We start from the raw sequence: 21703 nt of genomic DNA, 5'->3' as shown, positions 1-21703 counted from the left end.
ACTGTAGTTTGGTGATTATGACAGGTCAGGACACGTCAGGTTAGGACAGGACAGGTCAGGATAGGTTATGATATAAGGTCAAGGCTTTTGTATTTTGACTATTGTTTTGAAGGACAAAATGTTTGGACTTCCTGTCTCGTTGACTCCATTTTAACACCTGTGACGTCACACAGGTGTTAACTTTGATTGATGCAAAATGCACAAATGTGGTGTTATGAAATAAATGTTGTGTAACGACTGTTGTGATCTTTAATGCCGATGTTGGCCAGGTCCCACCTGTCCCCTGCCTCAGTTGTCCCAGCTGTCCCCCTGTCCTAGCTGTCCCCGTCCCAGCTGTCCCCTGCCTCAGTTGTCCCAGCTGTCCCCCTGTCTGAGCTGTCCCCCTGTCCCAGCTGTCCCCCTGTCCTAGCTGTCCCAGCTGTCCCCCTGTCCGAGCTGCCCCCCTGCCCTAGCTGTCCCCCTGTCCTCGCTGCCCCCCTGTCCGAGCTGTCCCCCTGTCCTAGCTGTCTCACCTGCCCCAGCTGTCCCCCTGCCCTAGCTGCCCCCCTGTCCTAGCTGTCCCAGATGTCCCCCCTTGTGGACACACACCATCACCACCACCAGGTGCTTCACCAGTGTATGACTGATGACGTCATCACTGATACAATCACATGACCGAGAATCAAAGACGAAGAGAAATGACGCCGATTGTGAATCAGTGTTTGGTTCTATTTTCTATGATGTAAAAGAAGAAAGACCAGAACCAGAAAGGACGATCCGACACCAGTTCGTGTGGCCAAAGGTGAGAGCTGAATCAGCACCCACGCTGACGAGGCAGCTCGTTTGGCACCTGATGACATCATGAATGGGTTCTGGTGCCCTAAAGGTCCTCCCAGTACCTGTGGACCAGTTCTCAAAGTCCAGACGGGACCAGGGGTCCACGGCCGGCACCAACGATGAGGATCACTTTCCTCCTGTCCTGTATGGGGATCAGTCAGGTGATCGAGTGATCCACGTGGTTCTGATGGAACACTCACACCCCTGACACACACTCACACCCCTGACACACAGGTGACACACACTCACACCCCTGACACACAGGTGACACACACTCACACCCCTGACAACAAACAAAAGCTCGAGCTAGCCGAGCTCATTACACTTTGTCGATCCGCCTCGCTTAGCGTCAGTTGTGAGTTTGCTCCTGGCAACGACCGTCTCTTCTGCCTTTTAGCCACTTTGCGCCGCTCCTACGCGCCTCGCCACCTCCCGCGGGTGTCTCTATTCGTAGCCGTGTGTCGACTAATGTCATTCTGAGCAATTTGTGCGATCGCTTCGCCTTTCCTGATCGAGCTAAACGCGTTAGCCTGATTAGCAAGTAGGCTAGCTCGCACTGGCTGCCTCTCAACGACCAGCGAAGCCAGTTAGCCTAGCCTGCTAGCTAGCTTTGCTAACCCCCTTTAAAACTTGACACTGACGGACACAAGTGGCTCTGGCTTGTTGCTGACAAGCCAATTCACCAAGACTCGTTTCGCCGTCATGTCTGGACAGTCTTCTGGAAGTGGCTTTCTCATGTCGGCCGTTGTCCACGGAGACTCGCTCCTGAACGAGCAGGAAAAGGAGCTCAGTCAGAGACTCCGACGGCTTTATCCCGCAGTTAATGAAAACGAGACGCCGCTTCCCCGCTCCTGGAGCCCGAAAGACAAGTTTAGATACATCGGCCTGTCTCAGAACAACCTCCGCGTTCATTACAAAGGTATGACACGACGACACACGACGACACACTCGACACCTTATTGCTGCAACGCTGAAGGCGCTGAAGTTTGCTAACGTTAGCTTTGTCCAACGTTTGGAGGAGCCCAGCCAGCTGCTAAAAACAAAGTAGGCTAGGCTAGCTAGGCTAGTAGCTGAGCAACAACAAGGCAGAGGACATCTTGCAACCCGACCAGCTGGCGAGGTGTTTCCTCGGCCAAAACCCTACAACTAGGTCGGAGGCTTGGTGGCCACCGTGTTAACCAGTTTACCAGTTTTGTGACCAGTCGCTGACGTCAGTGTCAAGCTGCCAAGTTTAGGCCATTTTAAAATCGCGTAAAAACGAAGGATCAGAATAAAAAAAGTAGTTTTTAATGCTGCTTGTGAGGAACCAGCGCGGGGACGGAAGGACGTCCACAGTAGGTCCATATGGGACAATATAGCGTGATCAGACTGGGGAGGACAAGGGCCTTGGGAAGTGGACACTGGTGCCAGGAGGGACACTGGTGCCAGGACACACATACATATGTGGTGGATCTTCCTGTCTTCTACTGTCTTCCACCACAGACCCATGTGGGACCAGGCTCTCCCGGGCCCAAATGTCCCCACATGTCCCCACATGTCCCCTTCCCACGGCTCCTTCCTTGTGTCCTCGTCCTTTCCTGCTTCATCAGAAGACATTAGTGGACGTTTACATTTGACTGTCTCCACACTGGGACGGTCTGCATTGTTGACACACTGATTAAGGACAACTGATCCCAGAGTGTTATTACACAATGGTGATCACATTTCTGTTATTACACAATGGTGATCACATTTGTGTTATTACACAATGGTGATCACATTTCTGTTATTACACAATGGTGATCACATTTGTGTTATTACACAATGGTGGTCACATTTGTGTTATTACACAATGGTGGTCACATTTGTGTTATTACACAATGGTGGTCACCATCAGCATTGATCAGGTCCTGAAGCTTCAGTGTGAGTGATCTGTTGATCATCACATGTCCGTGTGTCTCACCCCTCACTTCCATCCCATAATTCCTTGCGGCTGGGTCAGAGCGTTTGGTTCCTGCTCACTGATCAAAGCAGCCAGAACCTCCAGCAGATGATGAAATCTAGAGATCTAAAGAGATCAACCTCGGAATCTCAGGGGAGAAACCTCTAGTCAACAAACCAGTTGATCTTTCTTTAACTAGCAGGGCTCATTAACTAGCAGGGGTCACTGACTAGCAGGGGACATTAACTAGCAGGGGACATTAACTAGCAGGGGTCACTAACTAGCAGGGCTCATTAACTAGCAGGGGACATTAACTAGCAGGGGTCACTAACTAGCAGGGCTCACTAACCAGCAGGGCTCACTAACCAGCAGGGCTCACTAACTAGTAGGGGTCACTAACTAGCAGGGCTCATTAACTAGCAGGGCTCACTAACTAGCAGGGGTCACTAACTAGCAGGGCTCACTAACTAGCAGGGCTCACTAACTAGTAGGGGTCACTAACTAGCAGGGCTCACTAACCAGCAGGGCTCACTAACTAGTAGGGGTCACTAACTAGCAGGGCTCACTAACCAGCAGGGCTCACTAACTAGTAGGGGTCACTAACTAGCAGGGCTCATTAACTAGCAGGGCTCACTAACTAGTAGGGGTCACTAACTAGCAGGGCTCACTAACCAGCAGGGCTCACTTACCAGCAGGGCTCACTAACCAGCAGGTCCTGTGCCAGCGATGCTGTAACTAGTCTGACCCCTGCTCCCCCAGGTCATGGGAAGACCCCCAAGGACGCGGCCTCTGTGCGGGCCACCCACCCCATCCCCGCGGCCTGTGGCGTCTACTACTTTGAGGTGAAGATCATCAGCAAAGGCCGCGATGGGTGAGTGAAGGACGGGAGCAGAGCGGGTCCAGCAGGGTGGTAGAACCTCCCCAGGACCTCCAGAGACCCCAGCAGCCTCCTGGTCCTGGTCCTGGTCCTGGTCCTGGTCCTGGTCCTGCTCTTAGTTCTTGCATCATCTGGCGCCTCCTCACCCCTGTGTTGCTCCCTCAGGTACATAGGCATCGGCCTGTCGGCGCAGGGCGTCAGCATGAACAGACTCCCCGGTGAGACGCTCGCCTCTCTGCCTGCCTGCCTCTCTGCCTGCCTGACTGCCTGTCTGCCTGTCTGTCTGTGTGCCTGCCTGTCTGTCTGTCTGTGTGCCTGCCTGTCTACCTGCCTGTCTGTGGGTGGGTCCAGTGTCCACCTGTCCCGTGGGCACAGACAGGTTGGAGAGCAGAGACGGAGGTCCAGAGGGTTTAACTGGGCCGGTTCTGACAAAGCAGACAGATGATTAGTGGGCAAATGGAGGTCAGGACGTTTGAGATGGCAGCCCCCCCCCCCCCCAGTGGTTGTGGGTGGGGGTTATCAGTGACGGAGGCCTGGACCCACCCAGGAGCTGGTCCAGATAACAGGAGGCCCAGAGCTCAGCGCAGAGGCCCTGGTGACAGATAAAGGCTCTTTAAACAAGCTTACTGGGAGATGGGGGCCAGGGGTCAGAGGGGAGCCGGGGTCAGAGGGGAGCCGGGGGTCAGAGGGGAGCCGGGGTCAGAGGGGAGCCGGGGTCAGAGGGGAGCCGGGGGTCAGAGGGGAGCCGGGGTCAGAGGGGAGCCGGGGGTCAGAGGGGAGCCGGGGGTCAGAGGGGAGCCAGGGGTCAGCCAGAGGTGGGTCAAAGGTGAGCCAGGGTCAGAGGTCAGCCTGGTGTCCCTGGTGTGTTCCACTGGTACTGGGCCATACAGCAGAGGTTCCCCAGCAGCTGGACACTGTTGTGGAACCAGAACCAGAACCAGACTTTACTGGCTGGATTTTGAGTGGCTGAACACAAATGGCTGATGTGACGTCTGGTGGTGGTTCAATGTTTGTGTGTGTGTGTGTGTGTGTGTGTTGGTGCGCTGTGTGTTCACACGTCCTCATTGGCTCACTGGTTTCTCCTCTGACTCTGTCCCAGGATGGGACAAGCACTCGTATGGTTACCATGGAGACGACGGACACTCTTTCTGCTCCTCTGGCACCGGGCAGCCGTACGGACCCACGTTTACGACGGGCGACGTGATTGGCTGCTGCGTTAACCTCATCAACAACACCTGCTTCTACACAAAGAACGGCCACAGCCTCGGTGAGGACCAGGCGTGTGCACGACAAGCACAGCAGCAGCACAGCAGCAGCACCACACAACAGCACAGCAGCACCGCACAGCAGCGCCACAGCAGCAGCACCACACAGCAGCACCACAGCAGCAGCACCACACAGCAGCAGCACCACACAGCAGCACCACAGCAGCAGCACCACACAGCAACACAGCAGCAGCAGCACAGCAGCACCACACAGCAGCACAGCAGCGCCACAGCAGCAGCACCACACAGCAGCACAGCAGCAGCACACAGCAGCAGCACCACAGCAGCAGCACCACACAGCAGCAGCACCACACAGCAGCACCACACAGCAGCAGCACCACACAGCAGCACCACAGCAGCAGCACCACACAGCAGCAGCACCACACAGCAGCACCACAGCAGCAGCACCATAGCAGCAGCACCACAGCAGCAGCACCACACAGCAGCACAGCAGCAGCACACAGCAGCAGCACCACAGCAGCACAGCAGCAGCACCACAGCAGCAGCACCACACAGCAGCACAGCAGCAGCACACAGCAGCAGCACCACACAGCAGCAGCACCACAGCAGCAGCACCACAGCAGCAGCACCACAGCAGCACACAGCAGCAGCACAGCAGCACCACAGCAGCAGCACCACACAGCAGCACAGCAGCAGCACACAGCAGCAGCACCACAGCAGCAGCACCACACAGCAGCAGCACCACACAGCAGCACCACACAGCAGCAGCACCACACAGCAGCACCACAGCAGCAGCACCACACAGCAGCAGCACCACACAGCAGCACCACAGCAGCAGCACCATAGCAGCAGCACCACAGCAGCAGCACACAGCAGCAGCACCACAGCAGCACAGCAGCAGCACACAGCAGCAGCACCACAGCAGCAGCACCACAGCAGCACACAGCAGCAGCACAGCAGCACCACAGCAGCAGCGTTACCGCCGTCTGATTTCAGAACACGAGGAATCAGATTTGCGTGCGTGCGTGCGTGCATAATGATGGACTCTCTGCTCTTCTCTGCAGGTATCGCCTTCACAGACCTCCCCGTAAGTACTCGGACTACAGCCTGATCCAAGGAACCTGTTACTTCCTCTGATGAATGCAAATTGTAGGACATGAAGCTATTTATAGAGATGTTCCCGCTGCCCCCCCCCCCCCCCCCCCCCGAAGCATCACAACAATATGATTATTATTATTATTATTATTATTATTATTATTATTATTATTATTATTATTACTACTCTAATCTGCTGGTGGCTTCTGGAACCGGAACAGAATCAGCTCTGCTGCCTGTTTCTAAGTCCTGGATCCTGAAGATGTGAAGAAGCTGCAGCTCCTCTGTTGTTCCCAACATTCCCTCCGGCAGCAGCAGCAGGAGACTGGAATCCCCAACATCTCCTTCAGCCGCACACACTTTGAACCTTTGCTGCAGACAACGAGATCTAACGTTAGAGGAGGAAACCAGGGACGACTGGAGCGTTGCTGAGCTGCTGCTGTGGAACCACCCACCAATGGGTGGAGAAGAAGGTGGCTCCAGCTGAGGGTGGCTCCAGCTGAAGGTGGCTCCAGCTGAGGGTGGCTCCAGCTGAGGGTGGCTCCAGCTGGAGGTGGCTCCAGCTGAGGGTGGCTCCAGCTGAGGTGGCTCCAGCTGAGGGTGGCTCCAGCTGAGGGTGGCTCCAGCTGAGGGTGGCTCCAGCTGGAGGTGGCTCCAGCTGAGGGTGGCTCCAGCTGGAGGTGGCTCCAGCTGAGGGTGGCTCTAGCTGGAGTTGGCTCCAGCTGCTGGGGAGCGTCGCCGTCGTTGGTCACCGGTGGAAACGGAGCGAGACGCTTGTGCTGCCTCAGAGGGAGCTGATGGGATCAGCAGCGTTTTCATGGCAGCAGAAAATAAGAGTCTTAGCCACAACAATAATCCATTGAGCAACCAAACGGGCTTGGCCAGGAGCCAGACATTCATGTTCCTCTAATGCCGGATCGTCACGTACGTCACCTCGGCGCCGCTGACCTTTGTGGTTATTGGACCGTGACAGCAACACAACACAAACGGACCTTTTATAAGAGCTCCTATGAGGACTCGGCTCCACCTCAACAGGAACCATTCTGAGGGCTCCTTCTTAAACATTCTGCACACATCTGCCTGTCTGCCTTCCTGTCTGTCTGCCTGTCTGCCTGTCTGTCTGCCTGTCTGCCTGTCTGTCTGTCTGTCACATGCTCTGGATGCTCTGCTGTGGGAAGCGGAGCAGATCTTCCATGTTGTCCTACACACTTGTCCTTGTGGTCGTGCATGAGTGATCCTTCTGGATCACCTGTTTAGCTCGTTCACTGGATCTCCTGAGGTTCTTCATGTGGCCACAGAAGCTGTGATCTTCTGCCACGTCTCTGGTTACAGCTCTTTAAATGATGCCAGTAGATTTGGATATTGTGGACAAACGGGTTCCTCAGATTTCCTCAGTTTTCTCCTCGTCTCTTTGTTCTCTCATGTCTCACCGCTGCAGCCCAACCTGTACCCAACGGTGGGTCTCCAGACCCCCGGGGAGGTGGTGGATGCTAACTTTGGGCAGCACCCTTTTGTCTTTGACATTGAAGACTACATGCGCAAGTCCATCATTAGTGACGTCCAATTACAGGAGGTAAACCTGAGTAATGAAAGGGTTCAAGTGTGTGTGTGTGTGTGTGTGTGCGTGTGTGTGTGCGTGTGCGCATCATCCACTAATTGGACAGAATTTTCAGAGCAACAACAGATCAGGCTCGAAAATTCCAGCTCTGGTTCATTCAGATGTTCCTTTGTTGTCTGTTTGTGCTCCTCGAATGCTGTGTTAACAGTTAGCTCTCCCCCCTCTCCTCCCTCTCTCTCCCCCCCCTCTCCCCCCCTCTCCTCCCTCTCTCTCCCCCCTCTCTCCCCTCTCTCCTCCCTCTCTCCTCCCTCTCTCTCTCTCTCTCTCTGGACCTCTCACAACCTTCACTTATGGGAACCTTTCTGATCCAGGACCTGAACCTGTCTCTCTAGGACCTGAACCTCTCTTTCCAGGACCTGAACCTGTCTCTCCAGGACCTGAACCTCTCTCCAGGACCGGAACCTCTCTTTCCAGGACCTGAACCTCTCTCTGGGACCTGAGCCTGTCTCTCTAGGACCTGAACCTGTCTCTCCTGGACCTGAACCTGTCTCTCCAGGACCTGAACCTGTCTCTCCTGGACCTGAACCTGTCTCTCCAGGACCTGAACCTCTCTTTCCAGGACCTGAACCTGTCTCTCCAGGACCTGAACCTCTCTTTCCAGGACCTGAACCTCTCTTTCCAGGACCTGAACCTGTCTCTCCAGGACCTGAACCTCTCTTTCCAGGACCTGAACCTCTCTCTGGGACCTGAACCTGTCTCTCTAGGACAGGGGTGGGGAACCCCCGGCCTCCGGGCCATATACGGCCTACGAGACCATTTCTACCGGCCCGCAATGCAATAAGATTTTTATATTTTATATGTGCACTTATACAGTGGGACCGTTCGCTAAACTCCGCGAGCTGCGAGTAGCAGCGGTAGCGTATTTTTGCCTTTCGTATCCTGAAATTTCTTTCGTAACAAGAGGAAATATTTTCCCGTTTTCTGAGATAAAACAGACGGTTATGTTATGTCCGAGTCAAGTTCAGGGTCAGTGAACACAGCATGTGATGTACGTAGTGGGCTGGACTGATTGACACGGACGAAAAATGCTTAGCGAAACACGCTAAACTCGACGAGTTGAAAGGACAGATGAGTTTGGATAAAATTAACGCTCTTCGCCGGAGTTTGGAGGCTCAACAAGCAGCTTTCACACGACCATGTACCGAATATTACGCGTGCTAGTTTTGTGATGAGTGAATTAATAGCCACGAAGCTGAAACCTCACGACGAAGGAGAGTTCGTGAACGCGCCTCGTAGCCGCCGCTGAGGCGCTCGCGCCGGACAAAGTAAAATTGTTTCAAAGCGTGAATTTTTTTTCGTGAATAACTATTGAACTAAGACATATTGTTATGATTCCAGCGGCTAACGGTATGTTTTTATGGTCAAGGAATCTAAATATGTAGTCAAAGTATATGTGGGACTAATATTTATGGTGGAAATCACAATATGCCAGGAATTATTGCGCTTGGCGGAGGTCTGCGCTCTCCCAGTGCTTTCTAGTTGTTATTATTATTGTCTTTCTTTTCATTTCTTTTCTTGATTATCTTGTTGTATTGCAGTTTTTGTGAGTAGAGGCCTCGAACAGGCCCTTACGGGTCTCTTGCCTCAACTCTGCACCTCTTTTTATTGTTTTGTATGACCATGAAAACATATTTTACTTGTTTGTCATTTTATTCTATTTTTTTTGGTGATTTTATATGCATGTGTGCTAAATAAATAATTCAAACTCAAATGCAGCAATCATGAGACTTAGTAACACAGTGGTTATAGACTTTTTTTTTTGCATCCCTATGTGTTCATAATAGTATGGCCCTCGGAGGACTTTATAAAAATTGAAATGGCCCTCGATATGAAAACGGTTCCCCACCCCTGCTCTAGGACCTGAACCTGTCTCTCCAGGACCGGAACCTCTCTTTCCAGGACCTGAACCTGTCTCTCCAGGACCGGGACGGTAGGCGAGATGGTGGTTGGGCTGCACAGCAAGGACGATGGTGGAGGCTTTGTGGCCACGCTGAGCCCAGAGGAGCTGGAGTGTAAGATCTGCTCCTGCCTGTACAACCTGGGCATCTGCAGGCCCAAGGTCCTGGAGTGCTGCCACCCTCTGTGCAGCAAGTGCCTTGTGAAGCTCCAGGACCTGGCGGAGTCGCCTCCCGGCGCCGTGGTGTGTCCGTTCTGCCGCTACGTCACCAGGTTGCCCGGGGGAGCGGTGAGCAGCCTCCCAGACGACTGCAACCTGCTGGCAGTTCTGGCTCTTCGGAGCAGGAACCAGAGGAACCTCCACGTGCACACAGAGGGGAGCACAGAGCTGGTTCTCAGCCCCCGATGTCTGAGCTCCCTGGTCAGGGACTCTTGTGGGAATCCTCCTTCCTCTTCCTCCTCCCTCCGCACCTCCTCTAACTTTGTGGTTATCACCATCACGGAGCCCCCGAGAGCCCCAGAGGTCCTCCACCCCCGCTCCCTCAGCCTGGGCCCGGCCCGCTGGACTCTGTGGAGCCGTGGCTCGGCCCGAGCGCTGGTCCGGCCGGCGGTGCTGCTGGTGAGCCTGGTTCCTGCCGGCCTGGTCATGGTCACAGCTTACGGCTTCTGCCGGTGCGTCTGCCACCAGCTGCAGGACCGTGCGCCGCCGTCCTGGACCCAAACGGACCCGCTGGGCTCCGTCAGGGGTCGAAGCGGTGGATGAAGGTCAGCGGGGCCAGAACCTCCTCCTGCACGCTGAGAACTGTTATTCATGTTTCCCGTCTTCTCGTTAGTTTCGGTGCTAAATTTGATGTCCTTTAAATCACGTTTTTGCTCCACGAAAACAGAGACGACGTCATTTCCTCCCCGACCGCCGGCGTCGCCCACGGCAACGGCATTTGGAAACACGACCATTTGACACGTATCAATGTTTAGACACATTTGGTGGAAGCTGCGCTTGGAATAAAATCTTGATGCGAATATTTGAGGTCACTTTTTGTCTTTGCTGAGATTTTGGTCACTGAACAAAAATGTGAATCTGCACATTTATTCACACAACAACTGAAAAGGGTCAAAAAGCCAAAAATGTAACGAGCAGTAAAGGTCAGTGGACGCAACCTCCTGCTCCTGTCCGCGTGATCCCGCGGGGAATAAAACAGAAAAGCGAAGAGAACTTCGGCCTGTTGCATGTCCGAGCCGCCAGGTGGCGCTGTGACGCTCAGCATCATTTCAGGGTTCACCTGAGGTCACCTGAGGTCACCTGGAGACACCTCAAAGCATGACAGTAACGCTCCACGGCTCCAGGAGAGACGGGTCAGGACCTTCGACCGTTCTCACGGGATGGCGTGCAGGACTCAAGCTCCTCCCTCCAGATGGCCACGCCCTCAGACCAGAGCTGAAGGAACCCGGCGTGGTTCCTCAGTGGTGCAGAACCTGGCCTGACCCTCCTCTGAGCCCATCGGCAGCGTTCAGAACATCTGTTGGTACCGCAGGGCGCCGTCCTCGTGCCACTGGCGTTCACACTCGAGGACGCTTCCTGAGACTCTTAATGAAGTTGAGCCTAATCAATCACATCCTGCTTTGATCTCAGGCTTCTATTGGCACCCTTGGAGGGTCCAGCTCTTTAACCTCTGCAGGGTTGACTGTAAAAACCCTCCTGGCGCTGCCTCAAAGACGAGGACATGTCCTCGGTTGGACACGCTCAAGCCGGTGTCCAACTGTCCTGCTTGAGCGTGTCCCTCATCGGAGCGACCGAAATGTTTTTTTTAAAGTCACAATAGTGACCTTGATGGCAGATTGCCTTTATTAATAGCCTGGCCGAGCTGTGACCAAGTTTGCTCAGCTATTTTTAAACAGAAGCGGGGACATAAAGCACCGGGACGGTGGCTGCGGGACCCCCGGCAACAGATTCCCGGTGACTCGGTCCCGTCGCTCCGCTCTGCGGGCTGTTTGTGCCACATTCCCGTCGGAAGTGAGGGGCTCCAGCCGGCCAATCACAGTTGCGGGAACACTCCGACAACAAACAAAAGATCGAGCTAGCCGAGCTGAGCTCATTACACTTTGTCGATCCGCCTCGCTTAGCGTCAGTTGTGAGTTTGCTCCTGGCAACGACCGTCTCTTCTGCCTTTTAGCCACTTTGCGCCGCTCCTACGCGCCTCGCCACCTCCCGCGGGTGTCTCTATTCGTAGCCGTGTGTCGACTAATGTCATTCTGAGCAATTTGTGCGATCGCTTCGCCTTTCCTGATCGAGCTAAACGCGTTAGCCTGATTAGCAAGTAGGCTAGCTCGCACTGGCTGCCTCTCAACGACCAGCGAAGCCAGTTAGCCTAGCCTGCTAGCTAGCTTTGCTAACCCCCTTTAAAACTTGACACTGACGGACACAAGTGGCTCTGGCTTGTTGCTGACAAGCCAATTCACCAAGACTCGTTTCGCCGTCATGTCTGGACAGTCTTCTGGAAGTGGCTTTCTCATGTCGGCCGTTGTCCACGGAGACTCGCTCCTGAACGAGCAGGAAAAGGAGCTCAGTCAGAGACTCCGACGGCTTTATCCCGCAGTTAATGAAAACGAGACGCCGCTTCCCCGCTCCTGGAGCCCGAAAGACAAGTTTAGCTACATCGGCCTGTCTCAGAACAACCTCCGCGTTCATTACAAAGGTATGACACGACGACACACTCGACACTTTATTGCTGCAACGCTGAAGTTTGCTAACGTTAGCTTTGTCCAACGTTTGGAGGAGCCCAGCCAGCTGCTAAAAACAAAGTAGGCTAGGCTAGCTAGGCTAGTAGCTGAGCAACAACAAGGCAGAGGACATCTTGCAACCCGACCAGCTGGCGAGGTGTTTCCTCGGCCAAAACCCTACAACTAGGTCGGAGGCTTGGTGGCCACCGTGTTAACCAGTTTACCAGTTTTGTGACCAGTCGCTGACGTCAGTGTCAAGCTGCCAAGTTTAGGCCATTTTAAAATCGCGTAAAAACGAAGGATCAGAATAAAAAAGTAGTTTTTAATGCTGCTTGTGAGGAACCAGCGCGGGGACGGAAGGACGTCCACAATATAGCGTGATCAGACTGGGGAGGACAAGGGCCTTGGGAAGTGGACACTGGTGTCAGGGTGGACACTGGTGTCAGGAGGGACACTGGTGTCAGGAGGGACACTGGTGCCAGGAGGGACACTGGTGTCAGGACACACATACATATGTGGTGGATCTTCCTGTCTTCTACTGTCTTCCACCACAGACCCATGTGGGACCAGGCTCTCCCGTCCCCACATGTCCCCACATGTCCCCTTCCCACGGCTCCTTCCTTGTGTCCTCGTCCTTTCCTGCTTCATCAGAAGACATTAGTGGACGTTTACATTTGACTGTCTCCACACTGGGACGGTCTGCATTGTTGACACACTGATTAAGGACAACTGATCCCAGAGTGTTATTACACAATGGTGATCACATTTCTGTTATTACACAATGGTGATCACATTTGTGTTATTACACAATGGTGATCACATTTGTGTTATTACACAATGGTGGTCACATTTGTGTTATTACACAATGGTGATCACATTTGTGTTATTACACAATGGTGGTCACATTTGTGTTATTACACAATGGTGGTCACATTTGTGTTATTACACAATGGTGATCACATTTGTGTTATTACACAATGGTGGTCACCATCAGCATTGATCAGGTCCTGAAGCTTCAGTGTGAGTGATCTGTTGATCATCACATGTCCGTGTGTCTCACCCCTCACTTCCATCCCATAATTCCTTGCGGCTGGGTCAGAGCGTTTGGTTCCTGCTCACTGATCAAAGCAGCCAGAACCTCCAGCAGATGATGAAATCTAGAGATCTAAAGAGATCAACCTCGGAATCTCAGGGGAGAAACCTCTAGTCAACAAACCAGTTGATCTTTCTTTAACCAGCAGGGGTCACTAACTAGCAGGGCTCATTAACCTGCAGGGCTCACTAACTAGCAGGGCTCATTAACTAGCAGGGCTCATTAACCAGCAGGGCTCACTAACTAGCAGGGCTCATTAACCTGCAGGGCTCACTAACTAGCAGGGCTCATTAACCTGCAGGGCTCACTAACTAGCAGGGCTCATTAACTAGCAGGGCTCATTAACCTGCAGGGCTCACTAACTAGCAGGGCTCATTAACCTGCAGGGCTCACTAACTAGCAGGGCTCACTAACCAGCAGGGCTCATTAACGAGCAGGGCTCATTAACCAGCAGGGCTCACTAACCAGCAGGTCCTGTGCCAGCGATGCTGTAACTAGTCTGACCCCTGCTCCCCCAGGTCATGGGAAGACCCCCAAGGACGCGGCCTCTGTGCGGGCCACCCACCCCATCCCCGCGGCCTGTGGCGTCTACTACTTTGAGGTGAAGATCATCAGCAAAGGCCGCGATGGGTGAGTGAAGGACGGGAGCAGAGCGGGTCCAGCAGGGTGGTAGAACCTCCCCAGGACCTCCAGAGACCCCAGCAGCCTCCTGGTCCTGGTCCTGCTCTTAGTTCTTGCATCATCTGGCGCCTCCTCACCCCTGTGTTGCTCCCTCAGGTACATGGGCATCGGCCTGTCGGCGCAGGGCGTCAACATGAACAGACTCCCCGGTGAGACGCCCGTCTGTCTGCCTGTCTGTCTGTCTGCTCGTCTGTCTGCCTCTCTGTCTGTCTGCCTCTCTGTCTGTCTGTCTGCCTCTCTGTCTGTCTGCCTGCCCGTCTGCCTGTCTGTCTGTCTGCTCGTCTGTCTGCCTCTCTGTCTGTCTGTCTGCCTGCCTGTCTGCCTGCCTGTCTATCTGTCTGCCTCTCTGTCTGTCTGTCTGTCTGCCTCTCTGTCTGTCTGCCTGCCTGCCTGCCTGTCTATCTGTCTGTCTGTCTGCCTCTCTGTCTGTCTGTCTGCCTCTCTGTCTGTCTGTCTGCCTCTCTGTCTGTCTGTCTGCCTGCCCGTCTGCCTGTCTGTCTGTCTGCTCGTCTGTCTGCCTCTCTGTCTGTCTGTCTGCCTGCCTGTCTGCCTGCCTGTCTATCTGTCTGCCTCTCTGTCTGTCTGTCTGACTGCCTCTCTGTCTGTCTGCCTGTCTGTCTGCCTGCCTGTCTGCCTGCCTGTCTATCTGTCTGTCTGTGTGCCTGCCTGTCTACCTGTCTGTGTGCCTGTCTGTGGGTGGGTCCAGTGTCCACCTGTCCCGTGGGCACAGACAGGTTGGAGAGTAGAGACGGAGGTCCAGAGGGTTTAACTGGGCCGGTTCTGACAAAGCAGACAGATGATTAGTGGGCAAATGGAGGTCAGGACGTTTGAGATGGCAGCCCCCCCCCCCCCCCCCCCCAATGGTTGTGGGTGGGGGTTATCAGTGACGGAGGCCTGGACCCACCCAGGAGCTGGTCCAGATAACAGGAGGCCCAGAGCTCAGCGCAGAGTCCCTGGTGACAGATAAAGGCTCTGGGAGATGGGGGCCAGGGGTCAGAGGGGGTCAGAGGGGAGCCAGGGTCAGAGGGGAGCCGGGGGTCAGAGGGGAGCCGGGGTCAGAGGGGGTCAGAGGGGAGCCGGGGGTCAGAGGGGAGCCAGGGGTCAGAGGGGGTCAGAGGGGAGCCAGGGGTCAGCCAGAGGTGGGTCAAAGGTGAGCCAGGGTCAGAGGTCAGCCTGGTGTCCCTGGTGTGTTCCACTGGTACTGGGCCATACAGCAGAGGTTCCCCAGCAGCTGGACACTGTTGTGGAACCAGAACCAGAACCAGACTTTGCTGGCTGGATTTTGAGTAGCTGAACACAAATGGCTGATGTGACGTCTGGTGGTGGTTGTTTGTGTGTTTGTGTGTGTGTGTGTGTTGGTGTGTGTGTGTGTGTGTTGGTGCGCTGTGTGTTCACACGTCCTCATTGGCTCACTGGTTTCTCCTCTGACTCTGTCCCAGGATGGGACAAGCACTCGTATGGTTACCATGGAGACGACGGACACTCTTTCTGCTCCTCTGGCACCGGGCAGCCGTACGGACCCACGTTTACGACGGGCGACGTGATTGGCTGCTGCGTTAACCTCATCAACAACACCTGCTTCTACACAAAGAACGGCCACAGCCTCGGTGAGGACCAGGCGTGTGCACGACAAGCACAGCAGCAGCACAGCAGCAGCACCACACAACAGCAGCACCATAGCAACAGCACCACACAGCAGCAGCACCACACAACAGCAGCACCACACAGCAGCAGCACCACACAGCAGCAGCACCACACAGCAGCAGCACCACACAGCAGCAGCACCACACAGCAGCAGCACCACACAGCAGCAGCACCACACAGCAGCAGCACCATAGCAACAGCAGCAGCAGCACAGCAGCACCATAGCAGCAGCACCACACAGCAGCAGCACCATAGCAACAGCACCACACAGCAGCACAGCAGCAGCACCACACAACAGCAGCACCATAGCAACAGCACCACACAACAGCACAGCAGCAGCAGCAGCACAGCAGCACCATAGCAGCAGCACCACACAGCAGCAGCACCATAGCAACAGCAGCAGCACCATTGCAGCAGCAGCACACAGCAGTACCACAGCAGCACCACACAGCAGCATAACAGCACCACAGCAGCATAGCAGCACCACACAGCAACACCACAGCAGCAGCACCACACAGCAGCATAGCAGCACCACACAGCAGCATAGCAGTAGCACCACACAGCAGTACCACAGCAGTAGCACCACAGCAGCAGCAGCACCACACAGCAACACCACAGCAGCAGCAGCACCACACAGCAACACCACAGCAGCAGCACCACACAGCAGCATAGCAGCACCACACAGCAGCATAGCAGCACCACACAGCAGCATAGCAGCACCACACAGCAACACCACAGCAGCAGCACCACACAGCAGCAGCACCACAGCAGCAGCAGCACCACAGCAGCACCACAGCAGTAGCAGCACCACAGCAGCACCACACAGCAGCAGCAGCACAGCAGCGTTACCGCCGTCTGATTTCAGAACACGAGGAATCAGATTTGCGTGTGTGTGTGCGTGTGTGTGTGTGTGTGTGTGTGTGTGTGTAATGATGGACTCTCTGCTCTTCTCTGCAGGTATCGCCTTCACAGACCTCCCCGTAAGTACTCGGACTACAGCCTGATCCAAGGAACCTGTTACTTCCTCTGATGAATGCAAATTGTAGGACATGAAGCTATTTATAGAGATGTTCCCGCTGGACCCCCCCCCCCCCCCGAAGCATCACAACACTATTATTATTATTATTATTATTATTATTATTATTATTATTACTACTACTACTCTAATCTGCTGGTGGCTTCTGGAACCGGAACAGAATCAGCTCTGCTGCCTGTTTCTAAGTCCTGGATCCTGAAGATGTGAAGAAGCTGCAGCTCCTTCGAAGTGCTCCTCTGTTTGCTGCAGACAACGAGATCTAACTTTAGGACGTTAGAGGAGGAAACCAGGGACGACTGGAGCGTTGCTGAGCTGCTGCTGTGGAACCACCCACCAATGGGTGGAGAAGAAGGTGGCTCCAGCTGAAGGTGGCTCCGGCTGAAGGTGGCTCCAGCTGAGGGTGGCTCTAGCTGAGGGTGGCTCTAGCTGAGGGTGGCTCTAGCTGAGGGTGGCTCTAGCTGAGGGTGGCTCTAGCTGAGGGTGGCTCCAGCTGAGGGTGGCTCTAGCTGAGGGTGGCTCTAGCTGAGGGTGGCTCTAGCTGAGGGTGGCTCTAGCTGAGGGTGGCTCCAGCTGAGGGTGGCTCTAGCTGAGGGTGGCTCCACCTGAAGGTGGCTCCAGCTGAAGGTGGCTCCAGCTGAGGGTGGCTCCAGCTGGAGGTGGCTCCAGCTGAGGGTGGCTCCAGCTGAGGGTGGCTCCAGCTGAGGGTGGCTCCAGCTGAGGGTGGCTCCAGCTGAAGGTGGCTCCAGCTGAGGGTGGCTCCAGCTGAAGGTGGCTCCAGCTGGAGGTGGCTCCAGCTGAGGGTGGCTCCAGCTGGAGGTGGCTCCAGCTGGAGGTGGCTCTAGCTGGAGGTGGCTCTAGCTGGAGGTGGCTCTAGCTGGAGTTGGCTCCAGCTGCTGGGGAGCGTCGCCGTCGTTGGTCACCGGTGGAAACGGAGCGAGACGCTTGTGCTGCCTCAGAGGGAGCTGATGGGATCAGCAGCGTTTTCATGGCAGCAGAAAATAAGAGTCTTAGCCACAACAATAATCCATTGAGCAACCAAACGGGCTTGGCCAGGAGCCAGACATTCATGTTCCTCTAATGCCGGATCGTCACGTACGTCACCTCGGCGCCGCTGACCTTTGTGGTTATTGGACCGTGACAGCAACACAACACAAACGGACCTTTTATAAGAGCTCCTATGAGGACTCGGCTCCACCTCAACAGGAACCATTCTGAGGGCTCCTTCTTAAACATGCTGCACACATCTGTCTGTCTGACCGCCTGTCTGTCTGTCTGTCTGCCTTCCTGTCTGTCTGCCACATGCTCTGGATGCTCTGCTGTGGGAAGCGGAGCAGATCTTCCATGTTGTCCTACACACTTGTCCTTGTAGTCGTGCATGAGTGATCCTTCTGGATCACCTGTTTAGCTCGTTCACTGGATCTCCTGAGGTTCTTCATGTGGCCACAGAAGCTGTGATCTTCTGCCACGTCTCTGGTTACAGCTCTTTAAATGATGCCAGTAGATTTGGATATTGTGGACAAACGGGTTCCTCAGATTTCCTCAGTTTTCTCCTCGTCTCTTTGTTCTCTCATGTCTCACCGCTGCAGCCCAACCTGTACCCAACGGTGGGTCTCCAGACCCCCGGGGAGGTGGTGGATGCTAACTTTGGGCAGCACCCTTTTGTCTTTGACATTGAAGACTACATGCGCGAGTGGAGGACGAAGATCCAGGCCCAGATCGACCACTTCCCAATCGGAGAACGTGAAGGCGAGTGGCAGTCGATGATCCAGAAGTAAGTTCAGTCAAGAATCATCTGATCCTGACGTCAGAAATATTGAACCGTGACTGTAGGTGGGGTCCACGGGGACACTCATGTCCCTAACGGCTCAGGAGGAGCACCGCCATTACCTTTAAGATACAAATGAAGGGAAACTGATGGAGCCACTTGTGTATGTTGGCTGGTTCTGTCTGTAGCCTGTGGGTGGTTGGACGGTGTGGAGCAGCCGACCCAGACGGAGCCCTTCAGAGCTGGGATGCACTCTCTCGTTAGCCGTGCCCTGATGGGATTAGCGCTCCGTTGCTATGATTACTCATCCTGAATGGATTTAATCTCCATTTGATGGGGGATTGGTCGTCTGTGTGGGGGGAGGGGAGCCTTGATCCAGGGAACGTCGTGTGGCAGCCTGCAACAGGAAGTTTAAGCTTTCAGGATGGAGGGGGTGATGTCATTGTGGAGCACGGATCTGCCAGATAACACACCTTTACGCACCTGTAACACACCTTTACGCACCTTTACACACCTGTAACGCACCTGTAACGCACCTTTACACACCTGTAACGCACCTTTACACACCTGTAACGCACCTGTAACACACCTTTACACACCTGTAACGCACCTGTAACACACCGTTAACACACCTTTACACTCGGAAGCTCGGTGGTTTGACCCCCTTGTGCTTGTGGTCCCTGTCAGGATGGTGGCCTCCTACCTGGTGCATCACAGTTATTGTGCCACAGCTGAAGCTTTTGCCAAATCCACAGACCAGGCCGTGCACGAGGAGCTGGCCTCCATCAAAAACAGACAGAGTGAGTGGCTGCCTGATCACCAGCGCTCTGACACCATCACAGCACCAGAGTTCTGATGCCACCTTTGTGATCGACAGAGATCCAGAAGCTGGTGTTATCAGGTCGGATGGGCGAGGCCATCGAGACCACCCAGCAGCTCTACCCCAACCTCCTGGAGAGAAACCCAGACCTGCTCTTCATGCTCAAGTAAGACCGAGTCCAGAACGGCGAAGCAGCCCGCACCTTCAGCGAGGCTTTATCGGCGTGTTCCCGCCTCCAGGGTGAGGCAGTTCATCGAGATGGTGAATGGGACGGACAGCGAGGTGAGGTGTTTGGGAGGACGCAGCCCAAAGTCTCAGGACAGTTACCCCGGCTCCCCCCGGCCCTTCGGCAGCCCCAGCCACAAACCCAACAGCTCGCAGCCCTACCTCTCAGGTACGAGCCAGCTGTGCCTCACATCTGCACGTGTGCCCCCCCCCCACACGTCTGCTGGCTGGGGGACACTCAGCAGGTGCAGGTGAACTCCTCACTGTCTAAGTTCTGCTGCTGTTTCCAGGATACGACAGCAACTGTTGCAACGGCGTGACGACCAACAAGAGCCACAGCTCCTCCCCCCACAGTCACAAGTCCTGCCCCGCGGGCTCCGGTCCCAGCCCCCCAGGGTCTGACCTTAGCCTCAACGGGAGCCGCAGCCAACAGACCATAAGCAGGTCAGAATGCATCCTGAAATCCCAGATGGCGGGAAAAGACGGCGATTAGCATCCGTTAGCATGCAGATGTTTCCAGCAGCTCCCTCTGTCTCTGTCTCCCTCAGTAGTGACGTGGACATGGAAGTTGACCACTTCACCAACGGAGTGACAGAATCCTCCTCCAATGGGTTCCTCAACGGCAGCTCCAAACACGCCACCGAGCCCGAGGACTGCGAGGCCGACATGGGTGGGTGGAGCCTGGAGCCGTTCTGCTCACGCCCCCCCACACAGAGACCTGCCCCCCGTTATCGTGCTAACGCTGCCCCTGTTGCTGTTGCAGAGGTGGAGTCTGCCCAGAACAAGAGGCAGCTGTGTGGCGGCAGCCAGGCCGCCATCGAGAGGATGATCCACTTTGGCAGAGAACTGCAGAGCATGAGCGAACACCTGCGCCGGGAGTGTGGCAAGAACTCTGCCAACAAGAAGATGCTCAAGGTAAAACCGCTGAAATGGTGGAATGGGTCCATCCATCAGGTCTTAACGGAGGTGTGACCCGTGACCTGCTGTGGTGTTGCAGGACGCCTTCAGCCTGCTGGCCTATTCGGACCCCTGGAACAGCCCGGTTGGATACCAGCTGGACGCCATTCAGAGAGAGCCCGTGTGCTCCACCCTCAACAGTGCAATATTAGGTAGGCCGGCGCCGCCATCAGCATCGCCCGTGGAGGCATGAGCACACGCAACACCGGGCTCTCCATCTGGACCGTCTTCGGTTCACCTGGATGAGGCTCGAGGAGAAGTGGGTCAACAGCAGCTGGACGTCAGTCACACATGCTCGCAGATGTTTGGCAGCTGTGACATCATCCAGAATTCCAGGATAATCACAAGAACAGGGAAAGAAAAGGGTTTAGGAGCCATTTCCAGCTGTGCTCGGTAGTTTAGTGTTCCAGGAATATTCACAGAACTTAAGATTTGGAACATAAACATTGTAGAATCAGGAGCCGCGCGTCGGCTTGGACTGTTTTGTCCTCACGGTTGACTTTTCTCTCCCTTCTTGTCCTCAGAGACCCACAACCTGCCCAAGCAGCCGCCCCTGGCTCAGGCCGTGGGCCAGGCTGCCCAGTGCCTCGCCCTCATGGCCCGGACCGGCAGCGGCTCCTGCGCCTTCGCCTCCGTGGACGATTACCTGCACTAGCTCTGTAGAGACACACACACACACACACACACACACACACACACTCAGATCTGTTCAGAAACGCCTCCTCCCACCTCCTCCATCAGTGTATTTATGTTTGTGGAGGAGTCGCTCCTCTGCACATTAACTAGTAGAGTTAAACCAGGTCACTCACTTCTGCTTCTCCTGACTTGGAGTTGCTTCTGGGCAGACTGTTGCGCATACACACACACACACACACACACACACACACACACACAGACCCTCCCTCCTTGGCTGGCCTCACAAACCCGCCCCCGACCTCCAGCACCTGGAGCCGTCTGCATCGACCTGCCGGACAGCAGGGGGCGCCAGCCAGGAGCGGGCAACTTGAAAATCCTCGGAGAGCTAAACTAGTGCAGAATCAGGTCACCCGGGGGGACGAACTGGTGAAAAAGAACTCTGGGTCACACATAAGTTTAAAAATAACAACAGCGAAACAAAGCGGGGCGTGAGGCCCTCCAGCCCCTGCACCCCCACCCCCCCTTTCACTCAACTTCAGGACTTGGCTGAGATGGAGCGACGCATGTGGACTTTACTGAAGCCAGAAAATGGGTCTTTTCCTTGTTTTTATCCTTTTGGTTTTGATTGGCGATGTGGGGACGGCCGTCGCCTGGCTCCTGTTTTTGTTTTTAGTTTTCC

General features: G+C 54.8%; 2 protein-coding genes across 6 annotated transcripts; both read left to right on the top strand.

Moving 5' to 3' along the window:
• The first annotated feature begins 610 nt into the window (after positions 1-610).
• ranbp9 (RAN binding protein 9) lies at positions 611-21516 on the top strand. Of its 5 annotated transcripts, none has more exons than XM_029830526.1 (16): positions 611-781; positions 866-977; positions 3497-3608; positions 3780-3832; positions 4714-4881; positions 5905-5927; positions 7374-7457; positions 18292-18392; positions 19074-19186; positions 19264-19372; positions 19446-19600; positions 19722-19875; positions 19980-20101; positions 20195-20346; positions 20429-20540; positions 20913-21516. In XM_029830526.1, the coding sequence occupies exons 1-16, from the start codon at positions 626-628 to the stop codon at positions 21041-21043; spliced, it is 1857 nt and encodes a 618-aa protein (XP_029686386.1). In that variant the 5' UTR covers positions 611-625; the 3' UTR covers positions 21044-21516. The 5 variants fall into 5 exon arrangements, with proteins under 5 accessions (XP_029686386.1, XP_029686387.1, XP_029686385.1 ...); XM_029830527.1 differs by having other exon boundaries at positions 7374-7469; positions 18304-18392; positions 19983-20101; XM_029830525.1 differs by having other exon boundaries at positions 7374-7469; positions 18304-18392.
• On the top strand, positions 9408-10471 carry rnf182 (ring finger protein 182). Its single transcript, XM_011621315.2, has one exon. It carries the CDS (start codon positions 9493-9495, stop codon positions 10210-10212), a length of 720 nt encoding a protein of 239 aa, XP_011619617.2. The 5' UTR covers positions 9408-9492; the 3' UTR covers positions 10213-10471.
• Positions 21517-21703: the final 187 nt, after the last annotated feature.

Source organism: Takifugu rubripes, chromosome 22, assembly GCF_901000725.2.
Source record: "Takifugu rubripes chromosome 22, fTakRub1.2, whole genome shotgun sequence".
In the NCBI taxonomy this organism is placed as follows: Eukaryota; Metazoa; Chordata; class Actinopteri; order Tetraodontiformes; family Tetraodontidae; genus Takifugu; species Takifugu rubripes.
This window is presented reverse-complemented; position numbering and strand designations above follow the sequence as displayed.

What these genes read in the sequence shown, in the direction of transcription:
- rnf182 (XM_011621315.2), top strand. Translation starts at nt 9,493, where the DNA reads ATGGTGGTTGGGCTGCACAGCAAGGACGATGGTGGAGGCTTTGTGGCC.
- ranbp9 (XM_029830526.1), top strand. Translation starts at nt 626, where the DNA reads ATGACGTCATCACTGATACAATCACATGACCGAGAATCAAAGACGAAG. An exon ending in ATCAGCAAAGGCCGCGATGG is followed by an intron (nt 3,609 to 3,779) that starts GTGAGTGAAGGA and finishes TTGCTCCCTCAG; the next exon opens with GTACATAGGCATCGGCCTGT. An exon ending in TGGCAGTCGATGATCCAGAA is followed by an intron (nt 18,393 to 19,073) that starts GTAAGTTCAGTC and finishes GGTCCCTGTCAG; the next exon opens with GATGGTGGCCTCCTACCTGG.